The 25,104-nt window shown below is 52.7% G+C and overlaps 1 protein-coding gene across 2 annotated transcripts in view; it reads right to left on the reverse strand.

The window, feature by feature from the left end:
* Positions 1–23,495, reverse strand: part of RAP1GAP2 (RAP1 GTPase activating protein 2) — a 188,161-nt gene extending 164,666 nt beyond the window's left edge. The window contains exons 1-2 of one of the 2 annotated variants that reach the window (XM_040243759.1): positions 23,387–23,495; positions 19,904–19,939 (exon numbers count right to left, since the gene is read on the reverse strand). In XM_040243759.1, coding sequence (XP_040099693.1) covers positions 19,904–19,939; positions 23,387–23,430 — 80 coding nt within the window. In that variant the 5' untranslated portion in view covers positions 23,431–23,495. The remainder of the gene's footprint in view (positions 1–19,903; positions 19,940–23,386) is intronic. The other variant, XM_040243758.1, reaches the window with a different exon arrangement.
* Between the last annotated feature and the right edge of the window lie 1,609 nt (positions 23,496–25,104).

Raw genomic sequence — 25,104 nt, forward strand, 5'->3', positions numbered from 1 at the left:
CAAGAACCAGCTGCACCAGGGAGCGACGACGGGAGAGAGGAGGAGCAGAGGCTGGGAGAGCAAGACAGAGAAACAAAGGGAAAGGAGGCAGATACCCAGAGGACAGCAAAGAGAGACGAGCAAAGAAACACTGAAAGCGATACAGCCAAGGGAGCAGAACAGTCAGGAGATCACCTCCTGGTGATTCTGGCCACCTGGTCTTCTGGTCCTGGCCAGGCACCCACATGCATCCACCTCAGTCTCCCCAGAGGGCAGGGGTGCACGTTCCTAAATTATTGTACAAACCTGAAGTCAGAGCACGTGCCCGACTCGCCACACCCAAGAGCTGGCAGGGCTGGGCTAACAGCGCCACCTGCCGGTGTTGGGGAGAACTGTGTGTCCCCATCCGGGAGGGGGCAAATTCCCCATCCCATTCCCGGACCCTCTTGCTTCCTCATTTCGCCTTTGCCAAGCCTGTTCCCTCTCAAGGCCTCTTTACCTGCTCTTCCCACCACCTGGCGGAGAAAGCAATAGCACCCCACTCCAGGACTCTTGCCTGGTAAATCCCATGGACAAAGGAGCCTGGTAGGCTGCAGTCCGTGGGGTCGCGCAGAGTCAGCCATGACTGAAGCGACTTAGCAGCAGCCGCAGCCCACCACCTGGAATGCCTCTCCCCCAGATATCTCACGGATGGCTCCTTCTCTTTCTTCAGGTCTCTGCTCAAACTCACTTCTACGGAGACGCTGCTCCTGACCCGCACCTAAAGTAGCCCCCTGTGTCCCTCCCCCACCACCTCACTCTTCTTGTTTCCTTTACAAGTCTGGGCATCATCTGAGGCCACCTGGATTTTTCACTCGGCTCCTGTCTGCCTCCCCCACTAGAGAGGCCCCATCAGGTCTGAATGGTCCACTTTTGTATGATTTGCACTCAGAACTGACCTTGGCAGCAAAAGCCCCAGCTGTTCCTTCCAGAGGAGCCACTGGTGTCTCTACCCACCCCTTCTTCTCTAGTCAAGCCTCCTTACTTCTGCTCAGGCAATAGAATGTTTGGCCAATACGTTATTTCCTATTCAATGTCGTTGTTTCCCTACTCTGTTTAATCAATAAATGCTCTCTGTTGTTTTGCGTTCTTCCCAGTTGCCTTTTTTTTTTTTTTTTTGGCCAAGCCACATGGCACATGGGATCTTAATTCCTTAGTTCCCCAACCAGAGACGGAAGCCGAGGCCACGGCAGTGAAAGCACCAAGTCTTAGCCTCTGGACCACCAGGGAATTCCCAGTTTCTTCCATTTAAAAATGGGGAAAACGGCAGGAGCCCCTTCACCGGACAGTTGCAGGCCAAAGATCCAGTTTGTGGTCGCCTCCTTGGCGCCACCTAGTGGCCAAGATTTAGGCAGCTCAGACATCATCTAGCCTGAAAGTCTGGGAATATTTCTGCAGCATGTGAGCTAGCTCAGACTGGGTAGAATCTCTGGGTTTGTCTGGCCCTTGGACGACCTCCAGGGGAGTCTGTCCAGCGCTGTTCAACAGAACTATCTGTGATGATGGAGATGTTCTGTATCCGTGCATCTCCATCAACAAATGACTATTGAGTACTGGAAATGAGACTATATTGTGACTAGGGAACTGAATTTTTAATTGTACTTCATTTTCATTAATTTAAATTTCAACATGTAACTATATTAGACAGCACTGATGTGGAGGACTGTTTGAGGCCTGGGATCCAGCTATGTCTCAGGCCAGATGGATTGACTCCCTGGTCCTTTCAGTTACAAAAACCAAGACATTCCCTTTTCATGTAAGCTGGTTAGACCTGGGTTCTGGCCACATCCACCGAGACTCATGACCAACTGGGTCCTCTTCTAGGGCCTATGAATACAAGACACACTTAGGGAAGGCAGGAGGAAGGCATGAATGCCTGCAACTGCAAGACAGAGGGCCCAGGCCCCTGGAGCTACTGGTGGGTACCAGGCAGGGCTCCCTGCTTCCAGAATGCTGCACATCCCAATCCTGGAAGATCTGGACCCCACATGACTGAAGAGCTCCCCAGCAACTTTTTTGCCTTTTGACTGCAGGCACAAGCAAGGGTTTGGAGACAAATGAACCTGGCCCCGGTCCGAGGCTGCCAGTTGTATGACCTGAAGCAAGTTTTCTTGCTTCAGAGGCTAATTTTCTCCATCTGTGCAATAGGAATCAGAGCACACATCTTATGGGGATCGGGAAAGGGTCGAGATAATGCATATAAGAGTGCTTCACACAGTAGTTGTTGTTTAGTCAGTCGTGTCCAACTCTTTGCAACCCCACTGACTGTAGCCCCACCAGGCTCCTCTGTCCATGGGATTCTCCAGGCAAGAATACTGGAGTGGGTTGCCATTTCCTTCTCCCAGGGATCTTCCTGACCCAGGGATGGAGCTCATGTCCCCTGCATTGCAGGTGGATTCTTTACCACTGAGCCACTTGGGAAGCCCCTTTCATGCAGTACAGATACAGAGAATAAACTCAATATTTGCTAAAATGACTGTCAGTCCTACATAGCTTTATATCAAACCATCATCATGTAAGTTTTTAAAGCTTGAAAAAAACAAAACATGATTAACAGAACACTCATCTGGATCATCTCATTGCCACACTGGGCCACAGTCCTTGGCTCCCTCATTTTCCCCAACCCAAGTCCAGCCAGCCTCCACATTTTGCAGATTCCATCTTGCAGCCTCTTGCTAGCATCTTGATTCCACATCATACCTGAAGCCACCTTCATCTCTCTCCTGAGCAGTTGCTGGTCCATGTCCATCTACTTCCAGGATCCTGTTGGGTCTACCGGAGCAGCCATAGTAACCCTCCAGACCTCGACTCAAAACCTCCAGCTATCTACCTCCCCACAGTTCAATAAACTGAATACACACTCTGAAGTCTGACCTCCCATGCCCACCAGCACGACCAGGCCCCCACCTTTTGGACATGAATTCTCACTCTCCTGAGACTCCAGCCATACCAACTCCCTGAGCAAACCTTGCTCTCTTTCACCTCTGCGCCTGTACAAGATTCAAGAAACAGATCAATGGAATCAAAAAGAAACCCAGGGACTTCCCCGGTAGTCCAATGGCTAAGACTCCGCCCACCAATGCAGGAGACATGGGTTCAATCCCTGGTGCAGGAAGAGTCCACATGCTGAGGAGCAACTGAGACTATGCGCCACAACAAGAGAAGCCACCACAATGAGAAGCCCACGCACCGCAACTGGAGAAGAGGCCCCGCTCGCCGCAACTAGAGACAGAAGAGGTCCCGCTCGCCGCAACTAGAGACAGAAGCGGCGCTGCTCGGCCACAACTGGAGAAAAGGCCCCGCTCGCCGCAACTGGAGAAAGCCTGTGCACCACAATGAAGATCCAGTGCAACCAAAATATAAAAGTAAGGTGTTTTTTTTTTTTTAAGTTAAAAATAGAATTACCACATGATCCAGCAATTCAGCTTCTGGGTTTAACCTAAAAAACTGAAAGCAGGGACTCAGATATTTGTCCACCCATGTTCACAGCTGCATTATTCACAACGCTCAAAATGTGGAAGCAGCCCAAGTGTCTTAGCGACTGATGACAGGATGAACAAAATGTGACATGACAAACAATAAAATAATAGTCAACCTTAAAAGGGAAGGAAATTCTGACACATGCTACAACATAAATGAACCTTGAGTATCTTATGGGGAGAAAAATAAGCCAGTCACCAAAGGGCAAATATTGCATAAGTTCACTTACATGAGGCCCCTGGCAGAGTCAAATCCATAGAGACAGAAAGCAGAAAGGTGACTGCCAGAGGCTGGCAGGAGGCATGGAATGGAGAGTTGGTGTTTAATGGAGACAGAGTTTCAGCTGGAGATCATGAGAAAGTTCCAGAAATGGATAGTGGTGATAGCTGGGCAACATTACAAAATGTACTCAACGCCCCTGTATATATTTTACCACAATTTTTTTTAAAGGGTTTGATGAAAATGCAACAAAATGTTAACAAGTGTCGATTCTGGGTGGTGAGTACTCAGAGGTTTGCCATGCCGTTATTCTAAAAATAAACTATCAAAACAGGACACTTGGTGTGGCCCAGGATGTGGAGACCAAGCCCACAGCAGGCAGGATGCCCCTCACAGCTGTCTCAGTCCTCTTCCAGTTCTTCTCTCCTATTTTTACTGCATTATGGTTGCTATGGAAACAAGGGGCACCTTGAGAGCCCAGAGCTCAGCCCAGGTGCTGCTAACTCCAGGAATAACGTCAGAGTGTGAATGAAATAAAATCCTGGATTACCTGGGGCCCGTGTACACATCTGTCCCTCCTGGTATGTTTAGCAAGGGATCGTGTGTTTGTGCGTGAGCCTGCAGTGACCACCACCTGCAAGTGTCTGTCTTCAGCAGGCTTGGGTCCAGGTGTGTTACCCATTCCAGCCCTGGTCTGCTCACCACACATAGGCCAGTTAACTAAGAGACGAGGTGTTGAGCAAAGAATATGACTTTACTCAGAAAGCCAGCTGATCAAGAAGATGGAAGACTACTGTCTCAAAATAACCATCTTACTGGGACTCTGAGTGCCAGGTTCTTTTATAGGACAGAGATGGAGAGGAGCTGAGGAAGTAAAGACCATTATCTTGTAAATATCTCCTGGAATGGCCAAGCTCGGGGAGGGGATGTGTTAATCAGAGGGGCAGGGTACCCCAAGGCTTTTTATTTCAGGGGTTTTTATTTCAGGGCTTCTCCAATGGCTCAGCAGTAAAAGAATCTGCCTGCAGTGCAGGAGACACAGGAGATGCAGGTTCCATCCCTGGGCCTCGAAGATCCCCTGGAGGAGGAAATGGCAACCCGCTCCAGTATTCTTGCCTGAAAAAATCCCAAGGACAGAGAGCCTGGCGGGCTACCTGTCCAGAGCAAATGAGCACAGCACATGTATGGTTATAATAATGAAAGCAAGGAAAAACACAGGTTGAAGTCAAAGAAGCAGATCCATTCGTGGGGTCAGAATTGGCTCTGGTTTGCCCGTGGGGATTTGCTTGCTTACATGCATGTGGGTATGTCACATGGTTATGTGTCATCCACACAGCCCAGGGCCATTATCACCAATATCAGAAATGTTAAGGCAGGTAGCATTTACCAGGCACTATCCCAGGGATGGCGGAGCCTAGTGGGCTGCCGTCTAGGGGGTCGCACAGAGTCGGACATGACTGAAGCGACTTAGCAGCAGCAGCAGCAACGAGGCAGCAGGTTCTGTGCTCCATGCTTCACTTGGATTATCTCCTTTTAACCTCACAACAGTATCTCATATGGGTACTATTATTATCCCCAGATAAAGAAATCGAGGCACAGAGAGGTTATGGAACTTGCCCAAGATCACTCAGAACACGTGAACCTAACCACTGAATCTGTACTGAGGAAGGAGTGATTTAAATGTCACTAGTTCCCAAACAGCTGCAGACCCAGCTGCATCAGAAGTGCCACCTCTGGCCCTGATAACACAGGTTTCCTGGGCCCCACCCAGGCCTCAGGAAGCAGTCCCCAGGGTGGGTCTGCACTGCAGCCAGGGTGGATGACCGCCGGTCCCCTGGGCGGAGCTGACCCATAGGAATGACCCATAGGGCATGGCAGGGTGGGGATGGAGGTGGGGGGTGCTGTTCCTCGGCCCGGAAACGGGCCAGGGAAAGTTTGCGGTTCAAAGCTGCTCATTTCCAGATGGCATCTGCTAGTGACACAGTGACGAGAAAGAGGTAGTGGCTGTTGTCTCTCTCTCTCTGTCTCACACACACACACACACACACAAACACCCAGGGCAGGGCTCCTAAATTCAGTTATGTGGCTTTGTGGCCTGCCAGGCACGGATTTCCGCCCACTCCACCCTCTCAGAATGCGCTAGGCCCCGGGGTGGAGGATGACAGCGTGGTAACCCACTCGTTCACAGCTCAGGGAGGGGTCAGTCACCTCACCTGGACAACAAGCAGCCAGGACCGGGCACCCTAGAGGCTCCTACAGGCTCAGCCCTCAAGGGGCCAAGGACACAGACAGGTAGAAACCACACGAGGAGGAGCTTAAACATGACCCTGAGGCTCCAGCTGCTCTGGGAGCATGAGGAAGGGAGCGCTTTGTTCTCAAAGGGAAGGAGTTCACAGAGCAAGCAGCATCTAAGCTGGTCCTCGTGGGATGGACGAGATGACCCCAGTGGGGGAGGAGACGGGAAGGCATCTCACGCCCAGGGAACAGCATAAGCAGACATTAAGGCAGAAACCCCAGGAAATGGCAAATATCATCTGGCGGGAGCGAAAGGCCAAGAGAAGAAAACAGAAACAAAAACAGGAAAACAAAACAAGACATGTACTGAGGCACAGAGCGGTTAAAGAACTTGCCCAAGGTCACCCAGCTGGTGGAATCAGCATTTAAACAGACGCTGCCTGGCTCCAAAGGCCCTGGATTAGCCACTAAGATAAGGTTCACTGGCTGGTAGCTTTGTCTTCTGCACATAGTTTAGGATGCTGCAGGGATTTCCCTGGTGGCCCAGTGGATTAAGAATTTGCCTGCCAATGCAAGGGACATGCGTTCGATCCTTGGTCCGGAAAGACTCCACAGGCCCGCGAAGCAACTAGGCTGTGCCCCACAACTAATGAGCCCGTGCTCTAGCGCCTGCAAGTGGCAACTATCAAAGCAAGTGCGCCCAGAGCCTGTACTCTGCAATAAGAGAAGCCACTGCAAAGAGAAGCCTGTGCACCTCAATGAAGAGTAGCCCCCGCTCTCCACAACTAGAGAAAACCCTCACATAGCAACCGTGCAACTAAAACCGAATAGATAAAATTATAGAATGCACAGAAGTGGATCTGGCTGGACCAGGAGCAATGTTTCTCAGTGGGTTGGGGGAGCTCTTATACCCCTGCCCAGGGAACTCAGCAATGCCTGGAGACATTTTTGATTGTCACTACTAGGAGGCAGGTTGCTAGCATCTCAAGGGCAGAGATTAGAGACGCTGCTCAACATCAGACAGGGCACAGGAGAGCCACCAAGACAGAATCCTCCATCCCCAGATGTCAACAGAAACCCTGGGCTAGAGAGACTCACCCACCTGCAGCCCATATTCACAGGGGCAGTCACTGCACTTGTTTATCCCTTCGGACAGGGGTTCCCAAATTTGGCTGCACGTTGGAATCACCTGGGAATCTTTAAAAAGTACTTTGGCATGGGACTTCCCTGGTGGTCCAGTGGCTAAGATTTCAAGCTTCCGGTGCAGGGGGCCCAGGTTTGATCCCTAGTAGGGAACTAGATCCTGCATGTCGAAACACAGACCAGGTGCTTCCCTGGTGGTCTAATGGTTAAGAATCTGTCTACCAATGCAGGGGACATGGGTTCAACCTCTGCTCAGGGAAGATTCCCACATGCCGAGGAGGAACTAAGCCTGCGCACTGCAACTGCCGAGCATGCACTCTAGAGCCTGTGCTCCACAAGAGAAGCCTGTCCCCACTCGCCACAACCAGAGAAAGCCCAAATGCAGCAATGAAGACCCAGCACAGCCAAAAATAAAAACTTTTCTAATTAAAAAAATTTTTGGAAAAAAAAGATTGAGCTAAATAAATAAATAAAGTGCTGGCACTGCGTCCTAATCTGGAATTGATTTCCAAATTTGGGCACCCTGGGCACTGATTTCCAAATCTGGAATTGAGTGCAATCTGGACATGAGAATTTTTCTTATGCCTAAGTTTAATTTTTCTTTTTCTTAAGCTTCCCAGAAAAGCTTGGGAACCACTACTTTGGTTGGGGGCCACGGAGGATCCAACTATTTGCTGCGGACCACAGTGAGTGGATGCTAACGCCAGGAAGGGAAGTCACTGAGGAGTAAACACAACCAGAGACTGCCCAGCCCCCAACCAAGGCCCCAGGGACAAGTCCGAGTGGAATCCGCACTAACAAGGTCGGGATGCAAATCCAGGCCTCCTTGGAGCAGTTAGAGACGGCTGTGAGGATGATGAATTAGTCAGAGCTGGCGGAGGCCCGAGGAGGAGGTAATTAGGCTTTGTCACTGTCTGGGCAGGAGATAATGGGCCTGAACCAGGAGGAGGGCGGGAGAGGACCAACCCCCGTGACTCAGGGGCTTCACAATCCAGTGACAGGGAAAGAACTGGATTTGGAAGAGAGAAAAGGTTAATTGAGAGTGAGTCCAGTCTGGGGCCAGAGCAGGAAATGACTAGTCAACAGCTGAAGGCAGGGGGTGAGAGCACCAGTGAGGGGTGACTTGGGGAGAAGGGATCACAGAATCGACCCCAGGGAGAAGGGAGCTGAGACACACAGGGCTGACCCCCTGCAGCAGAAGGGGCACACAGGTGGGGTGAATCTGGCCTACAGGATGGGTCATATGTGGCTTGATGTTTTTAATTCTTGAGCTACTTGTCAAGTTGTTGCCGAAAACTCCAGATTTCCAGCTTCTCCTGTAACGTGGAAGGTCTGGGGAGACGGGCGGCATTTTGGCAGAGCACCAATGTGTGCCTGCTGTTCCCCACAGGCCCCTCCCAGCCCTGCCAGATCCCAGCAGGCATCAGGTCTGTCTTCAGAAAGACAAAACCAGCTCCTAAATCAGCAAGTGGCGAAGATGGAGGAGTGGATGGGGACAAAGGAATTGGCCTGCACAGACGCACAGAGCCAACCTCTCATGTCCTGGCCCTGCACCCACCACCTCTGTGCTGGGCCGTCTAGGTTGGGAAATCCCCACTTGGGGCCTCCGTGTACTCATCTGTAAATAAGGAGGTTGAAGCCGATGACTTCTCATTGTCCATCATCAGGTCCACTGGGCTCCTGCAAGCTGCCTAGGCCAATTCCTTTGTCCAGGCTTTGAAATGAAGCCTAGAAAACCTGAACACTTTGGTGAGAAGTCCCAAACAGAGCCAAGGAGGCCAGGGATGACCCAGAAGAGAAAAACCAGGGAACAGGAGCCACCTTCCAAAGTCCGGGGGGCTCTCAAGCAAAAGGATTATTAGCCTTGTTTAGGGACAGGAGATGAGGGACCAAGCAGTGGCAGTTACAGAGGTTCCAGGTGAAAAATAATGGTCAGCTTTGACCAATCAGAGCTATATTGGAATAGAACAGGCATATTTATAAGGTAATGAGCTCCCTGTCACTGGAGGTAATCAAGATCAAGCTGGGTGACTGGTTTTAGGGGTACAAGGGATTCACATAGTGGCTAACCAAGCCCTAAGATTCAAGGACTCCAGAGAGCTGGGGATCTCTCTTGAAGGCTCCCTGTCTTCCTTTTCCAAGGCTCCCAAGGAAAGGTGTTGGGGATTAGGCTTGGACTTGGCCTTCAAGAGGGAAGGCCAAGATGGTCAGGAAAAAGAATGTCTAATTCCTTGCTCCCCTTGCCCTCCACCAGGACCACAGCCCCCGAGTGAGACCCAGCAACCCCTGCCACATGGCCCCCATCCCCAGCACAGCCTCACCCAGGGACCCCTCAGAGGCAGGAGGAGCAGCATCTCCTGAAGGGGCCTCCTAGCACAAGCCGGGGAGCCATCTACGTCCCCTCCTCACACCCCCATCTCCACTCCCTGCTCCCAGCCCCAGAGGAACCAGCAGGAGGAAGGCGAGAGAAGCAGGCAGCGCCCCCCACCTCCAGACACCCCTGAGTGCCTCCCGGGCACCCATCCATCAGCAGCCTCTCCAAGGGGATGCAGGGGGTCCTGACCAACCCCACAGTGTGCAGTGTGCAGACAGGAAGCACAGGACATGCAGGGTGGGCATCAGAGCCTCGCGTCGAAGCCCAGTGGGAGCAATTCTCCCCCAGCCTTGGCCAGGTCCGACTCCTGGTGACCCAGGCAGAGTCCCCCAGCCTCCTCCCCTCGGGACTCAGGGCCTTCCCATCCAGGACAGGCCAGCAGGCCTCTGAGGAAGCTCAAAGGCATGGCCAGAGCCCTAGGAGTCCACAAGGACTTTCAGGGAGCTGAATGGGGTGAGGGGAAGCCCCCAGGATGGTTGGAGCTGGGCTGGCAGGTCTCAGGGTGCCCCATCTGCATCCTGCTCCCCCATACCCCTGCCCCTGTCCCCGTTAGCCCTGTCCCACGGGATCAACAAGCACCATTCAGCTCGCCAGCCACACAGAAAACACCCCCAACGGGGCCCAGGGAATAAGCAGAGCCCCTCCTGCCCGCCTTCCCACACCCATCTCAGAAGAGCCCCAGTGTCCAGTATCTACTGGCCGGAGCTGCCAGCTGGCTCTCTGCTGCCCATCATCAGAGAGCCCAGCAGACCTGGTCAAGACCCAGGGAGCTGCTTGCCCATCAAGAAATCAGAACAGGGACTCACCAGGGTTTCCTGGGCATGGTGGGGACCTGCCCGGAGGAGGGCCAGGAGCACACAAATCACCCCGGGGTTTGCAGACCTTGCTGCCTGGCAAACGGCACCTCCAGGTGCTTCCCTCGTGCCTGGCAATGAAATCAGGCCACAGCCCAAATGCCAGCTAAGCACCCGCCTGCCTGGTTCTCCTTGTAACCACTCACGCCCCACGACTCCAGATCCCAAAACAGGCATGTTCGTGGTTACCATAGGAACTCGCTAAAGCCAAAAAAGGCACCACACAGTCTCCCACACGGGCCCTCAAAGCTCATGTCCACCTGCACGGGCAAGCATGCACACATACCCACACACACCTACACAGCCAGCGTCGTTCTCAGTCCCGGAGACTAGCCTAAAGAATCAATAGACCAGAGCTGATGCTTGAGACAGAAATGGGGATGTTCCTCTCCGCGCCACCTGGAACGTGTCTGCAAGCAGTTTCCCTGCGTGCCCCGTGTGGCCAGCTGTCGGTGACAAGTGCAGTGGAACCAACTAGCACTCACCTGGTGCTCACCTGCCAGAGGCACACCTGGTGTGCAGGGGCTGGGGCAGAGAGGAGTCCAGGACCACCACCAGCTCTGCCTGCAAGGCCAGGGAGAGGGCACTGCCCAGCCCGCTTCCCTGGCCACCCACCAGCTCCAGCACCCCTCAAATGCTGCTTCTCTCCTCCACGCCCTTCTCTGGGTGGGGGCGGGGGGAGGGGCGGGTAGGCTTCAAGGTCAGGACTTAATCCAGCCGCATGGGAGGGGAGAAGGGAAAGGAGGGACAGAGGCTGTATATGCAGAGCCTTACTCTCGGACTCCCCTGGTGGTCCAGTGGTTAAGAATACCTGAGTCAGGGCAGGATGGATACCCGTGTTCCATCCCTGGCCAGGGAAGATCCCACGTGCCGAGCAACAACGCCCACTAGCCACAACCACTGAAGCCCGCACACCTAGAGCCTGTGCTCCGCAAGAAGAGAAGCCACGGCAGTGAGAAGCCGGCGCACCGCAACTAGCAAAAGCCGGCGAGTAGCGATGAAGGCCCAGGGCAGCCAAAAATAAAGTTTTTCAAAAAAGCCTTACTCTCTCCCTCCATCCCTAGCTGCCCAAATTCCCCCATCCCCGTACACGGGACCAACATCCACACAAGGGCTCACTGAGAAACTTGAGTCTTCACCTCAACGGCTTCCCTAGCCCTCACCTTCCACATCCAAAGCAGCTCCAGGGTGGGCAGTCCACCTCCTCGGGCGCTCTCCAATCTGTCCCCACCTCTCCAACCCCACTGGCCCAGCTCCAGCCTCCAATCTCTCCAATGGGTCAGCAGATGGCAGCCAGCAGGGCTTTCAGACTCAAATGCAGCCATGTTACTCCCCTGCCTGGGTCTTTCCACGGCTCCTGGCCACCCAGAGAGGCAAGCCCGGCCAGCCACACAGCCCTCCCACACTCCTGGACTTGGCCCAGTCTGTCCCCGAACTGGCGCCCGGGGATCCGTCTGGTGCAATAACAGCACTCAGGTCCCTCCCAGCCCACGCCATTCACACCTCACTGCCCCCAGGCTGGTGCTGCTGCCTGGGGAGCTGACCTCACTCACTGTCAGAGATGGCTGGGGTACCACAAAGCTCCAGAAAGCCCCCTCCATCCTCTCTGAGGAATCTATACTACCACTTGTCACATCTCATTGCAACTGTCTGTCTGTCTCCCTATGAGACTATAAGTTTTCATGAGCAGAGACTGTCATTTTTTGGGGGGAGGGGGGGCCTTGCTGCACAGCATGTGGGATCTTAGTTCCCTGACCAGGGATCAAACCCAAGTTCCCTGCAGTGGAAAGGAGGAGTCTTTTTCATCTTTACTTCCCCACCAGCCCCAGGGCCCAGCACTGGGCTTTGATTATAGGTGCCCAGTAAATGTGAGCTGAACTGACTTAGCTTTCTAACCCCCAAAACATCAAACCCCCCGCCCCATCCTTGGCAACCCCAGCAAACTCAGCAGATGCTCTGGGTGTGTGGGAGAAGGGTTGATGGAGATGGGGCAGCCTCAGAAGCTTCTAGAACATCTCTGTGGTGCCTCAAAGATTCTTATAATCCACAGTAAACAGAGATGTAGTGGTCAGAGATGGGAGAAATGAATCGGTGACCACGGCCCTCAACCAAGGCATGAAAAAGACATCACGCTGGAATCAAGGGGTGGGCCGGGGAGGGACAGGCCTTCCGGAAGGAAGGCTGGAAAGCTGGAAGCAGAGACTCGATGCATAGGCGCCTGGGCCCTGGCCTCGCGCTCCCCGCCACCCCCGAGAATGTATGCTAACCACACCAAGAGAAGCTGGAGAGGCGCATGTCTATAAGGGAATCACTAGGTTCTGTAAGGAATCCTCACAGGATGGGGACGGAAGCCATGGGTTTGAAAGGGCTGTGACACAGCAAGAGATTGAGCTTTCTGGATGTGGCAAGCCCCCCCTCCTGCAGGGACAGTGCCGCCAACCGCTTCATCAGGGATCGCAGGGGCCAAGGGGAGGTATGCTGAGACACAGCGTCTGCTGCTGGTCTATGTGGTCCCTCCCTTCTAATAGGATTTTGAATTCTTAGCTGGTGAAATCTGAAGCCTCGAGTAGGGATGGCTGTGTGGGGTCTTCTGACCAAACCACAGGATGGCTGAAATGCTGCCCCAGCCAGGCTGCTGGGCACACAGCTCCTCCAGGTCCTCTCCTCCCTTCTCCTGAAGAAGAAATAGGAGGGCACTGTGACCTCTGGGTCCTTTTATGAGCTTTCTCTCTATTTAGAGATGCCCACGTGTAGTGACCAAGAATGGGGAAGTGAAGGGAAAGTCGCTCAGTCGTGTCTGATTCTTTGCAACCCCGTGGACTATACAGTCCATGGAATTCTCCAGGCCAGCACACTGGCCTTTCCCTTCTCCAGGGGATCTTCCCAACCCAGGGATCGAATCCGGGTCTCTTGCATTGCAGGCAGATTATTTACCATCTGAGCCACTCAGGAAGCCCAAGAATGGGCACCATCAATTTAAAAGGTAGATTCTTTTCCCTACAGGGCAATGGGTTCTAACTGCCCCATCAGCAGGAATGTGCGTGACATTGTGTTCAGCAACAGCGACAAGCTGCCCTGAACCACCTCCATGCTCAACCAGCCCCACGATGGCCAGTGAGTGTGTACCACGGTCATCTCAAATGGCTGGAGCATGGCTTGGCCAGCCCATACAGCAAGGCACGCGCGCGCGCACACACACACACACACACCTCTTTCCATCTCTCTTTTTTTTTTCTTTTCCCAGCCACACCACTGGGCTTATGGGATCTTCATTCCCCAACCAGGGATTGAACCCAAGTCCTATTCAGTGAAAGCACAGTCCTAAGCACTGGACCACCAGGGAATTCCTCACATCTCTTTCTTTAGCAAAGAAGCAGCGGTCTCTGAAAGGGAGGGCAAGAGGCAGCAGAAAAAGAATGGGAAGAGTCTGAAGCTCTCTGCTCAGGTCCTCCCCTCTAGATGCTGCTTCAAGGACCCCCACGAGCAAACACTGGCCCTGCCAACCTGAACTCTGCTCTGTGGGAATCCACTCAGATGGTGGTTCAACAACTGTAACACAGACCACAACACAAGCTGGCTTGGGAGCAGGCTGGAGAAGGGGTGTTCCCCACCTCCTGACCCAGCCTTTCTCTCCAGCCTCCACCTCACGTGATGGGCTAATCACCATGATGACCCATAACGGAATCATCCAGCAAATACAGAATGAGAACCTACTACATGCCAGGCAAGCTGTTAGGCTCCAGAGAGCCAGAGGTGAAGGATGCAGAGCCTCTGCGCTCAAAGGCATTCATTCATTCGTGCCTGCATTCACTTATTCAACAGCGAGCACCCACCATCATCAAGGTCCTGGGAGAAAAGCAAAAGGACAAACGGCATGAAAGCAAACTCCCAGAAATATCAAAACTTGAAGACAGCAAACGACATCAGTCCAAATCTCCCATTTTACAGATGGGAAAACTGAGCCTAGAGAGGTGACCAATCCATTAGTCTCCGCCTCCCAATTTTTTATTCTGCATGTGCTGCCACCACTGCCCTCTCCACTGCCCCTCTGTGGCTCCAGGACACCCAGCACCTCTTGCTTCTGGGGGTCTTTATCATTCAGATCCCCCAGGGCTCGCTCAACCTACGCTTTCAGCGGGGGGCTAGGCCCTTCTACCCACAGCGTTGTGGAGGCAGAGGTGCATTCTGTCTACACTGGGGAAAGAGTGGGCAAGTAGGGCAGGGGGAGGTGCTGAGAAGGATCCAGCACCTGGACTGAACCAGGGATGAAGCACAGACCTGGATTCAAGTTTCGGCTGCACGACCTAGTCACTGGTGACTGGGCCACATTCCCCAACCTCCCCAGCCTCCCTTTCTCTTCTGTAAAGTGCAGACAGTAGTGGTAGCTGCTTCACCAGGTGACTGTGAAACCAGGTAAACTGTGAAATGAAAAGTGAGAACCTGGGCGATGTGGCAGCTAAGACTCCAAGTTCCCAATGCAGGGGGCCAGGGTTCGATTCCCGGTCAGGGAACTAGATCCCACCTGCTGCAACTAAAGAGCCACATGCCACGACGAAGACAGACGATCCTGCGGGCTGCAACTATGACCAGTGCAACTAAATAAGTAACAAAAATAAAGTGAGCATATAGTAAGTGCTCAATAACAGTGGTGCCAGAACCCTCCGTCTTCAGAGCTGCGTAGCTCAGGGACACTTTCAGGAGTTACATGGCTGACTCTCTTCACCTCAAGGACACCAGGTCCCTGGCGGAGGAGCTGAGGAAATTGGGAGAATCAGCTGCAGCCCAGGGGTACCTGGTGCTCAGTGGAGAAGCCAATGGGCTGCAGTGGCAGAGAAAGATGTCCCACCCGGCAGAGGCAGAAGGAAGGTAGCATCTGGGCTCCTGGCAGAGCCCAAGCACATGCCCTAGGCAGCCTAAGGACCTGCCCGTAAACAGAGCCCTGTCCTGGGCATCCGGGCAGAACTTCATCTTAGGTATTAGTGGGGAGGACGATTAGGGAGTGGGTACCAATCTTCCTTTTGGTCCTAAGGGTCATGGGGGTGGCTGGATAAAACCTGCTATGGTGCCTGTCCAGCCCACAGCTCACCCTTCTCTGAGAACTAACCCTTCCCACAGGGAGAGGTGGCTGCAGCAGCCATGTTTTAGCCAAACCCCATCTCTCCAGCTAAACTGATTGGACCAAGCTGGGCCAATTGGATTCCCTCTTCTTTTTTTTTTTTTAAACAGTTTTATTGAGATGTAGTTTATTTCCTATATGTAGTTATTTACTATATTCACCATTTCTGGGCTTCCCTGGTGGCTCAGCTGGTAAAGAATTAGCCTGCAATGCAGGAGACCTGGGTTGGGAAGATCCTCTGGAGAAGGGAAAGGCTACCCACTCCAGTATTCTGGCCTGGAGAATTCCATGGACTGTATAGTCCATGGGGTCACAAACAGTCAGACACGACTGAGCAACTTTCACTTTTACCATTTCTAAATGTACAATTCAAGGGTTTTTAGTATATTCGTAAGTTTGTACAACCAAGAACCAAGAGTTTGTACCAAGAAGTAGTTCCAGAACATTTTCATCACCCAAAAAGAAGCCTGTATTTTTACATCCACTCCCCTTATTTTCCCAACAACCTCCTCAGCCCTAGGAAACCACTAATCTATTTTCTGTCTCTTTGGAGAAGGAAATGGCAATCCCCTCCAGTGTTCTTGCCTGAAGAATCCCATGGACAGAGGAGCCTGGTGGGCTGTGGTCCATGAGTTCGCAAAGAGTCGGACACGACTGAAGCAACTTAGCACACACGGATTTGCTTATAGAAACATTTCACATAAATAGAATTACATAATATGTGGTTTCCCAAGGGCCTATTGTACAGCACATGGAACTCTGCTCAATGTTATGTGGCAGCCTGGATGGGAGGGGAGTGTGGGAGGCAATGGATACATGCCTATGTGTGGCTGAGTCCCTTCACTGTTCACCTGAAACTATCACAACATTGTTAATCAGCTATACTCCAGTACAAAATAAAAAGTTTAATGATAAAATATGTGGATTTTCTGTGACTAACTTTCCAAGGTTCATCCACCTTGTGGCATGAACCATTGCCTCATTGCCTTTTATGACTAGATAATATACCATTGCATGCTGACACTATATTTTGTTTATCCATCCATCTGTTGATGAACATTTGGATTGTATCCACTTTGGGCTATTATTAATAATGCTGCTATGAACATTCATGTACAAGTTTCTGTATGGACATATGTTTTCATTTCTCTTGGATGTATAGTTAAGAACGGAATTGATGGTCACATGGTAATTCTATGTTTACCCTTTTAAGAAACCGCCAAATTCTTTTTGACACGCACACACTGCTGTATTTACTTGTTTGGTTTTGGTTTTGCTGGGTCTTCGGTGCTGCGCACAGGTTTTCTCTAGTTGTGGCCAGCAGGGGTTACTCTCTAGAAGTGGCACGCGGGCTTCTCATACCAGTGGCCTCCCTTGTTGTGGAGCACAGGCCCTAGGTCGCACCGCCTTCAGGAGTCGCAGCATGTGGTTGCGGTTCATGGGCTAAGTGAGTCCGTAGCATATGGAATCTTCCCAGACCAGGGATCAAACCGATGTCCCCTGCTCTGGCAGGCAGATTCTTATCCTGCGTGACTATGAAGTTTGGATCTGCCAAACTGTTTTTCAAAGCAGTTGTGACATTTTACATTTCCACCATCAGTATATAAGGCTTTGATTTCTCTACATTCTCACAAAACACTTGTTATTATCTGTCTTTTTTTTTAATTATAGCCATTCTAGTGAGGGTGAGTTAGTATCTCACTGTGGTTTTGACTGCATTTCCCTGATGGCTAATGACATTGAACATCTTTTCATCTGTTTATTGGCCATTTATATATTTCCTTTGGAAAAAGGTCTATTCAGAGTCTGCCCATTTGTTATTTTTTTCTGACCACACCGTGAAGCTTGCAGGATCTCAGTTCCCCACCAGGGACTGCACCCAGGCTACAGCAGTGAAAGCCCAGAACCCTAACCACTAGGCAACCAGGGAACTCTCAAGTCTTTGCCCACTTTTAAATTGTTTCTGCCTTTGTAGTATTGATTTGTTAGAGTTCTTTATATGTTTTAGATATAAGTCCCTTATTACATATGTGATTTGAAGATATTTCCTCTCATTCTGTGCACTATCATTTTACTTTCCTGATGATGTTCTTTGTAATGCAAAGTTTTTTATTTTGATGAAGCTAAATTAATCAGTTTGCTGTTCTTATTGGTTTTGTTCCTTGTGATTTTAGTGTCATACCTAAAAAACCATTGCCTTATCCAAGGTCACAAAGATTTTCATCTGTGTTTTCTTTGATAGTTTAGGCTCTTACATTTATGTTTCTGATCCATTTTGAGTTAATTTTTGTATATGGTGTGAGAGGAGGCTTCAATTTCATCCTTTTGCATGTAGATATCAATTGTCCAACACCATTTGTTCAAAGACTATTTTTCTCCATTGAACTGTCATGACACACTTGTTGAAAATCAACTGATGGGGACCTCCCTGGTGGTCCAGAGGCAGGGACTCTGCACTCCCATTGCAGGGGACATGGGTTCTATCCCTGGTCTGGGAAAATTCCACATGCCAGGGAGCAACTAAGCCCATGCGTCAGATCTCCTGAGCCTGTGCTCTAGAGCCTGCAAGCCACAGCTACTGAAGCCCGCACGCCTCGTACCCGTGCTCTGCAACAAGAGAAGCGACCGCAGTGAGAAGCCCAGGCACCAAAACAAAGAGTAGTTCCCACTCACAGCCACTAGAAAAAGCCTGCACGCAGCAACAAAGACCCAGCATAGCCAAAAATAAACAAATCGGTATTTTTTTTTTAAAAGAAAACCAACTGACCACAAATGTGAGGGTTTATTTCTGGACTCTGAATTCTATTCCATCGATCAATATGTCTATCTTTATGCCAGTTCTGAACTCTCTTGATTACCGTCACTTGGTAGTAAGTTTAAAATGAGGAAGTATAATTCTCCAACTTTGTTCTTCTTTTTAAAGATTATCTTTGAGCCACAACTAAGACCTGATGCAGTCAAAAATAAATAAATAAATTTTAATTTAAAATTGATTAAAAAATAAAAGACTATCCTTGAATTTTCTATGTGAATTTTATCACTTTCCACAGGGAAGTCAGCTCGGATTTTGAGGGATGGATTTCCAGTTCCTATTCAGTCTTGCTGAGCTCAGCTCCACCTCAGCGTTCCCTGAGGCACCCTGGGATTTTTTTCCATAAATTTCATCTTTTGCTTAACCAGATTACACTGGATTTTTGCTTCTTACAATCAAAAGATTCTTAACCAAGCATAAGAAGGAACATTGTCCCATAGGCTATCCCAAACAATCCTCTCAACACCACCTTCCCAAGGCCTAAGCCCTCAGACTCCAGGTACCCAGAGACCCCACTGAGGCCCCAATCGCAACCTTGGTCCTTGCCCCCAACGCTTCACTCCGCCTTATACTAGTTCCCTTATGGGTTACATGTATCATCTTTGCTAGTTAAAATGACCAGGCCCTCAATATGCGCTTGTGAAATTGAATTAGACATCCCAAGACAGCATCGAAAAAAAACCCATGCCTATACTCTACACCCCTTAGTAACTAAGCTTCTTACCTAGCATCTCACGCAAATGGTGCAGTGGTAAAGAATCCACCTGCCCGTGCAGGGACACAAGAGACACAGGTTCAATCCCTGCGTCGGGAAGATCCCCTGCAGGAGGAAACGGCAACCCACTCCAGTATTCTTGCCTGGAAAAGTCCATGGACAGAGGAGCTTGGCAGGCTACAGTCCATGGGGTCGCAAAGAGTCAGACATGACTGAGCGACTGACTGGGCACCCAAGGGGGAAAAAGGATCCAGAAGCAGACAAAATGTTTGGCCATAAACACAGAGGGACAAGGAGCCAAGGCGATGAGAGAGGATCAGTCAGGGGTTCTAGGACAAAGGGGTGCTTGCTCAGAGCTCCCCAGCAGATGATTAGACACATGGTAAACGGAGGCAGGCGATTCCCAGACCCTGAATCCTGTGCTGGAATTCTCAGAGAGCCCCCGAGGCCAGGCTGTTCAGGATGACAGATGACTCAGTGACCAACTGACCACACACACACACACACACACACACACACTGGGGTGTTTTGTCAGGTCCTAGAACTGTGTGGCACAATTTTCCAAATAGGTAGGAGTGTCAGTAAGACAGCCCCATGGGACTAGGACTCCATATAAAAATTAAAGTGATTGAAAATACAATTATCTCTCTTACACCCTTGAGCTGTGGCCTGAAAGTTTCACTGCTTTTCACATTTCACATTTTCCCCATGCTGGTCCCCCTGCTCTCTTCCCAGCATCTGTCTTTTCCCAGGTATTTCAGGAATCAAAAACCCAGTCCGGCCTCCTCCCAGTCCATGAGGCCCTGGACTGGGATGGAGAATCTGACATGCAACAGCCCCGCTCAAAGTTTCCACAACCAGGAGGGAAATGAAGGCCCCAGCACCGCTCTGTCTGCTCTTACCTCTGACCTTTACATAACAGGAAGTGGCTACTTACTTGACCTTCAGGCTCGCCAGCATGGTCTTGTCGATCCTGCCAAGAGAAAAGCAAGGGCTTCCGTCAGTGTGGGGGCTGAGGGCTCCCACCTAGCACCCGCAGGTGACAGGTCCTGTGGCCAGCCCAGACCACAGGCCCCACAGGGCCCTGCAGGGGACAACACTGAAGTATTCCTCCAGTCTGGGGAAGGGAGGACTGGAAGCTCTAGGAGGGCTGAAGCCACTCACAACCGGGTGAGATGGGTCCTGTTATTCTACCTTAGAGATGAGGAAACCAGCTCAAAATCACTGGCCCAGCCTGGATCCCAGTACCTGACTCCAGACCCTAACCACTTGTTATGTCATCTCCCTTCGTAACCCACACTCCACTAGAGGACTCTGCAACCCAGCCTTGGGGTGAGGGTGAGGGGTGGTCACAGCAGCTGGACAATCGATGCATGGATATTTCTGCTTTAGAAAGATGTCACAACCTCCAGCGCCAGGGACCCTCCTCCTCAGGGAACTACCACTACCCCCCAAGGAGGCACAAGCTGCTCCTGGGACAGAACCTGACAGCAAGCTGCAGGGCGCGTGGCGGGTGGGATCTGTCGGGCACGGGAGCTCAGAGCAGATCACGTTTGCGGCAGACGGTCCCCGCAGCCAGCAACGCCGCCCAGCCTGCGCCCACCCTCGCTGGAAGACAAGGCAGGGCTTCGAGGCTTCTATTTTTACCTCTGCATATGCCAGCCCTTATGGCTGGTAAAAGAGGCCCCTTCCTCTCTCCAGATTCGGAAAGGGAGGTGAGATTCCCACTGTCTGTGTCTCCTCTTGTTTAGGGGTCACAAACACAAGTGTCACGCCACCATCAGCGTCACCACTGCCCCATGTCATCATCACCATGGTTGTTCTTCCATCGTTCAGTCGCTAAGTCATGTCCGACTCTTTGCGACCCCAAGGTCTGCAGCGAGCTAGGCTTCCCTGTCCTTCACCACCTTCTGGAGTTTGTTCAACCTCACATCCATTGAGTCAGTGATGCCATCCAACCATCACCAATCATCACTATTAGTGCCACCAAGCTAGAGAGCCTGGAAAGTTCTTACAGCCACCCCTGTCCAGCAGCTCAGCTCTGCCACAAGCTTCCCAATTATCTCTCTTACACCCTTGAGCTGGGGCCTGAAAGTTTCACTGCTTTTCACATTTCACATTTTCCCCATGCTGGTCCCCCTGGTCTCTTCTCAGCATCTGTCTTTTCCCAGGTATTTCAGGAATCAAAAGTCCAGTCCAGCCTCCTCCCAGTCCATGAGCCCCTGGACTGGGATGGAGAATCTGACATGCAACAGCCCCGCTCAGAGTTTCCACAACCAGGAGGGAAATGAAGGCCCCAGCACCGCTCTGTCTGCTGTTACCTCTGATTGGGGTCAGCAGGGGGAGGGGACGGGTGTCAGGGGCCACACGGTGAGGATGCAGAGCTGCCCCAGAAATCTCAAGTCAGCACCAAGCCCTGAAGCTGGGGGCGGGGTCCTTTCACTCTGAGTAAACTCCCAGCACCTTCGGGTCTCAGTTCCCGACAACAAAACAAGCCACACCCGAGGTTCCTAGCCCAGGTCCCTCCTCCCAGCTTCTTCTGCACACGCCTCCTGAGCCCCTTCCTCGGGGCTTCCACGGGGTCCCCAGGGGTCTCATTCCCACCTCTGGAATGCAGACCCTCCTCCTCTCCCATCCCATCCACCAAATAGAGGAGTAAGGTAGACCCAGGAAGCAGATCCTTGCATTCTGCTGGAATATCTGTCATCCACAGCGACCCAACTGCAACCCCGACCCGAAAGCCCTTTGATTTTACATTTCCTCAAGGAATCTCTTTTCCTTCTTTACAACATCCTTGTGTTGCGGATAAGGCAGAAATTTCCCACTTATACAGGGGGGAAACGGAGATCTGGAGAGCAGAAGTGTCCCATCTGGGTTCCTCAAAGAGCAAAGGTGCAGCAGCACCTTAACCCTGGGCTCCCAGCACGGCACCCTCTCGCTCCCCTCGACCACCTGCCAGCTGCCTACACTCTGCGTCACACTCTGGGCCACAGCAGCTCAGTCCCTGCACCCACATCCACACCTCCTCAGGCAACAGGGTTCCCACGCTGGGGTGTGGCCTCCGAGGGCGGGGCCGATGGTCTGGCAGGGCTGAGATGGGGAGATAGGGCAGCCGTGACAACTGAGATTTTCCCTTTCAGGAGACCGAGGCCCCCAGATTCCTCCCCCACCCCGTTGCCATTCACTCACATCACCTGGTCCACCCCAGAGCTAGTGGACACTCACCCCAGCATCCAACAGGGCTCTGAAAATACCACCCCCGAGATTCTCTGTACTGTCTGGGGTGGACCAGGGCTCCAGGAATCTGTAATTTAGCCCTCAACCAACTGCAGCATCTCCTCCCTGCTAGCAGCCATCCCGGCGCAATGCCCACCCTACCTCCTCACCCTCACCGGGAAGCCCTGCCGTCCCATGTCTGGGAGCCCCTGTGCTTCCTCCCACTCTCCCTCACCGCTCATGCCCCCAACCACGGGCCACCCAGCTTCCACACCAGGACAGCCCGGGCCACCCTCCTCCCACCCCAGCACTGGGAACCTCTTTTCTGACAGCGCTCCCAGCCTAGAAGCTGAAAGGAAACCGATAATGAAAACCACTAGACCCGGTTCCCCAGTGGAGAAGCTGCCAGCAGCTGGTAACCAGAGACAAGTCTTTGACCTCAGTTTCCCCCACTTTCTGGCCCTACAGAGAGGAAAAGAGCCTCTCCCGGGTCTCAGACAGAAACTCAGGGGCAAAAGGTGGGCACAGGCGGTGAGGGGAGAGGTCAGAGCACAGAACCAGCTGCTGAGGCTCGGACAGAGCTAGGATTGGCTGCAGGGGAAGGAGGGGGCGGGCCCCTGGAGGCAAGCCTGCTGCCAACTCTGGGCTCACTGCTCACCCCTGCCCAGAGGAGGCCGCCCAAAGGCCTGCACTCTCCCTGCAGCAGTCACAAAGATGACCCAGACGGGAGCATAACACACATGCACAGACAAGAACACGAGCAGGTCCAGAAGCTCAGAGGTGCACCCAGAAACACAGGGTCACACACGCAGGCACACCCACACCTCACACCCAGTCACACAGACATGCTCACCTACACACATAGTCTCAGATACACACACACGTTTGCAATCATCACAGGTGCACACACACGTATATGAAAATGCACGATACAGACACACACATTCATCAGCCACAGAGTCATACTGGCTCCAGCTCCGACCTCTGAATTCCCTCGAAGATTGTACCCAAGGGTCAGTGAGGAAAAGCCTGGTGTCTGATGCCCCCCCATCCCCCCAGGATCCTCCATCTCCATCTGGCCCAGGCAATCTGAAAGCATCCCCCCACCCTCGCAGTACCGACCAGGTCCCAGCCACAGGCTCAACCAGGCTTCACAGCCAAGCTCCCTTCCACTCCTTCCCCAGCCCTCCCATCTGTTACCCACCATCCGAAGCCCCCAAAGGAGACACTGCGCTTCCTGCCAAACATGGTTGTGGCTGAGGGGCGCCTGGTCCAGCGACGTCCCTGGAGTTGTTGGCAAGACTGCCGCAGCCTGGGAGCAGCGGGGTCCACGGCTTCCCATGAGGGGCGGGGCGCCCACTGTGGCACCTCCCCCATCGCCTGCCCCCCAACCCAGCTTCCTGTGGGTGAGGCCGTGGGGTGGGAGGTGTCTCCTGGCCCCCAGGACGCACCAAGACAGGCAGGGGAGGTCGAAGAGGGCAGCTTCCCCTCACCCGGAGGAACCCGCAGCTCCGGAAGGGCTCGGCTGGCAGATTGCACCACAGCCCAAGTTGGCAGCTCTGCCCCACACCACCCGGGCTTCCTGGAACCCACGGAGGCTGAGGATTCCCATGATTGTGCCTGGGTGGGTGGCAGTAGGAGGAGAGAGACCCAGCTGGGAGCCCTGCAGACGGGGGCCCCACACCAACTTCCTGGGGCTGCCAGAGGTGGGACCTTGGCCTTTCCACCTCACCCTACCAGATAAACCAGCCCACAACCTGTGATCACACCTGCACGCATGTGGACACAGTTTACGTGCACCCACATGGGCCCGGGGCACGCACATACACACACACACACGAGCACACAGGTACACACAGGACCCACAGGTACACACTGGCACACACATGCTCACATATGTCAACAGACATCCACGTACATGCACACACGGGTACTGTACACTCATATGCAGGTGCATGCAGACAAAAACACCCATGTGTACACCTCAGGCACACACTCAGATCACACACACGCTCCTACCAGCGCCCTCACTTACACAGGCACCGGTCTGTGCTGCTCAGACACCGCCCTGGAGCGTCGAGACAGAGGCCAGCAGTGCCGAGCTCCTGCAGACAGTGGCGGAGGTGGCGGGTGGCGCCCTGTCTCTGCCTTTCCCTCTGGAGCCACAGGCGAGTGAGTCCTCATCGCCGTCTACCAGGGCTGACCCTGCCTGGCACACGGCAGGCGCTCACTCATGAGAGCCCCGTAGAAGGGCGTGGCACATACCCTGCAGTAGCCTAGGGTGCATGCTCAGTCGTTCAGCCGTGTCCGACTCTCTGCGACCCTATGGACTACAGCCCACCAGGCTCCTGTGTCCATGGGATTCTCCAGGTGAGAATACTAGAGTGGCCTGCCATGCCCTCCTCCAGGGGATCTTCCCGACTCAGGGATCGAACCTGCATCTCCTTGATCTCCAGCATTGGCAGACAGGTTCTTTACCACTGGTTCCACCTTGGAAGGGGAGACGGTCACAGATGGGCTGCCAGCCCCCCTCCACCAAGCAACGGCCTCTCCCATTGGCCCCCCTTCCCCAGAGCTGGGAGTCTGTGCTGTGGGGGCAGAGGGCAATGCCCAGGTCATAGACAGAGGGCACAGGCATTTTTATTTTCTTGACTCCTCATCTGCAGGCAAGGCAAGAAGGGGCCTCAGCCCTTTGGGGACAGCAGAGGGGCCAGCCCAGTCCAGGGCTGGGAGTGCCCAGTGTGGGGTCCTCTGCTCCAAGGTAGTGGGCTGCTCAGCAAGAGCCTGGCAGGCCTTGGTTCGGGTTGCACCCTCCACCCCCACCTTCAACAGGAAAGGAAGAATCATGTGGTTCACCTTCTAGGGTTGCACAGACCACTGGCTTCCCGTTGGACGTCCACTCCACACCCGGATCTGTCATCC

This window comes from Oryx dammah, unplaced genomic scaffold (genome assembly GCF_014754425.2).
Source record: "Oryx dammah isolate SB20612 unplaced genomic scaffold, SCBI_Odam_1.1 HiC_scaffold_8, whole genome shotgun sequence".
In the NCBI taxonomy this organism is placed as follows: domain Eukaryota; kingdom Metazoa; phylum Chordata; class Mammalia; order Artiodactyla; family Bovidae; genus Oryx; species Oryx dammah.